The 1,258-nt window shown below is 52.9% G+C and overlaps 1 protein-coding gene across 1 annotated transcript in view; it reads right to left on the bottom strand.

Annotated features, from left to right (window-relative positions):
• Positions 1–369: 369 nt before the first annotated feature.
• Positions 370–1,258, bottom strand: part of SLC46A1 (solute carrier family 46 (folate transporter), member 1) — a gene marked incomplete at its 5' end in the record, with an annotated part of 3,429 nt that continues 2,540 nt past the window's right edge. The window contains 2 exons of the mRNA XM_010136488.1: positions 370–493; positions 1,067–1,223. Coding sequence (XP_010134790.1) covers positions 370–493; positions 1,067–1,223 — 281 coding nt within the window. The remainder of the gene's footprint in view (positions 494–1,066; positions 1,224–1,258) is intronic.

Raw genomic sequence — 1,258 nt, 5'->3', positions numbered from 1 at the left:
CACCCCGAGCCACGCAGCTCACGTGCTGCACGCTGCAGCACCTAGGGGAACACATGTGACAATGACACCACAACTCAGTCCTCTCTCGCCACTACCAGCATGCCACAGATCCTTCCCTTCCCACCAAAGCCCAAACCACCCATCGGCAAAGGCCAACACTAGCTTTCACAACGGCGTTTGCAAATCTTGGGTTTTCTGTGACAGATGAGCCAGCACAACAGCGAGGAGCCATTCGCATCCGTGCATGGAGCCCCTGCCGGCAGTCAGAGCTGTGATTTCCTACTACTTGGCATTTAAAAATTAGTAAGGACAAGCAAGGTGTCCCTCCCCCATGAATCTGTCCCTCAGGGTAAGAATAAAGAGCAGCCTTCAGGTGGGCACCGCCGAGTCGGCCAGCTCCTTGCTGCTAAGGTACCGCTCCGCATTTGCAGGGGACGGGGAAGCTCCTGAGAAGTGTCTGTAGTCATCGTCTGAGGCCCGGGTTTCTACCCACCTGAGGAAGAACGAACAGTTAGACCCTCAAAGGCACCCTGGGCTGCTGCTCAGTGAAATGGGTTTTCAAGTGTCAAAGGAACAGAACGCAACGACCCTGGCAGGAGCTGCTGCACTTCTACCGCAAATCCCAACGCATTCTATCCCCGGACTTGCCAGGGGATTTGTTTTCCATCAGGACACAACTTTGGCCTTAATTAGTAGAGAATTGAGAGGAAGAGAGACTGCTAAAAGAGCTCCGTCTCTTCCGTAAAGGAGGGTTTTCAGATTCAGCTCCAGATTTTGGATTCCCCTCTGAGGGTGCAGTGAGACTTGGAAGCACTTTGTGTGTTGGCAGCTACACGACACAGTTCATTGCTCGGTAGGCAGGTTAATCTCTTGGATTGTGGGTCTATCACCAGGATTCAGAACCCAGAAGAAAGAGACCCGCCCTCTGCTTAGTGGGGCACTAGACACCCTCCCATAATTGAAACTAAGCCTTCAAAACTGTGAGCCTCTCTCCTACGTAGATGGTCTTTTTTCTATGACACCAAACAGACCCTGTGGCAAGGATTAGAAATTTGAAGTCAATTACCCAATAATAGCTGCTGGAATGAGGAGAATTACAGCCCCGAAGAGAAACGGGAACCCCCTCATGAAGCGGAGGGTGGCGGGGTAGAGAGCATTGAACACTCCCGAGGCCACCAGTGAACACAGCCCTTCCACACAGGCCACGGAGGCGAAGAGAGCACCTGGAAAAGAGACACGGGAGGCTGGTGGGGAGACG

This window comes from Buceros rhinoceros, unplaced genomic scaffold, assembly GCF_000710305.1.
Source record: "Buceros rhinoceros silvestris isolate BGI_N320 unplaced genomic scaffold, ASM71030v1 scaffold26295, whole genome shotgun sequence".
In the NCBI taxonomy this organism is placed as follows: Eukaryota; Metazoa; Chordata; class Aves; order Bucerotiformes; family Bucerotidae; genus Buceros; species Buceros rhinoceros.
The sequence above is the reverse complement of the archived record's forward strand: the minus strand, read 5'-3'. Positions and strand labels throughout refer to the sequence as shown.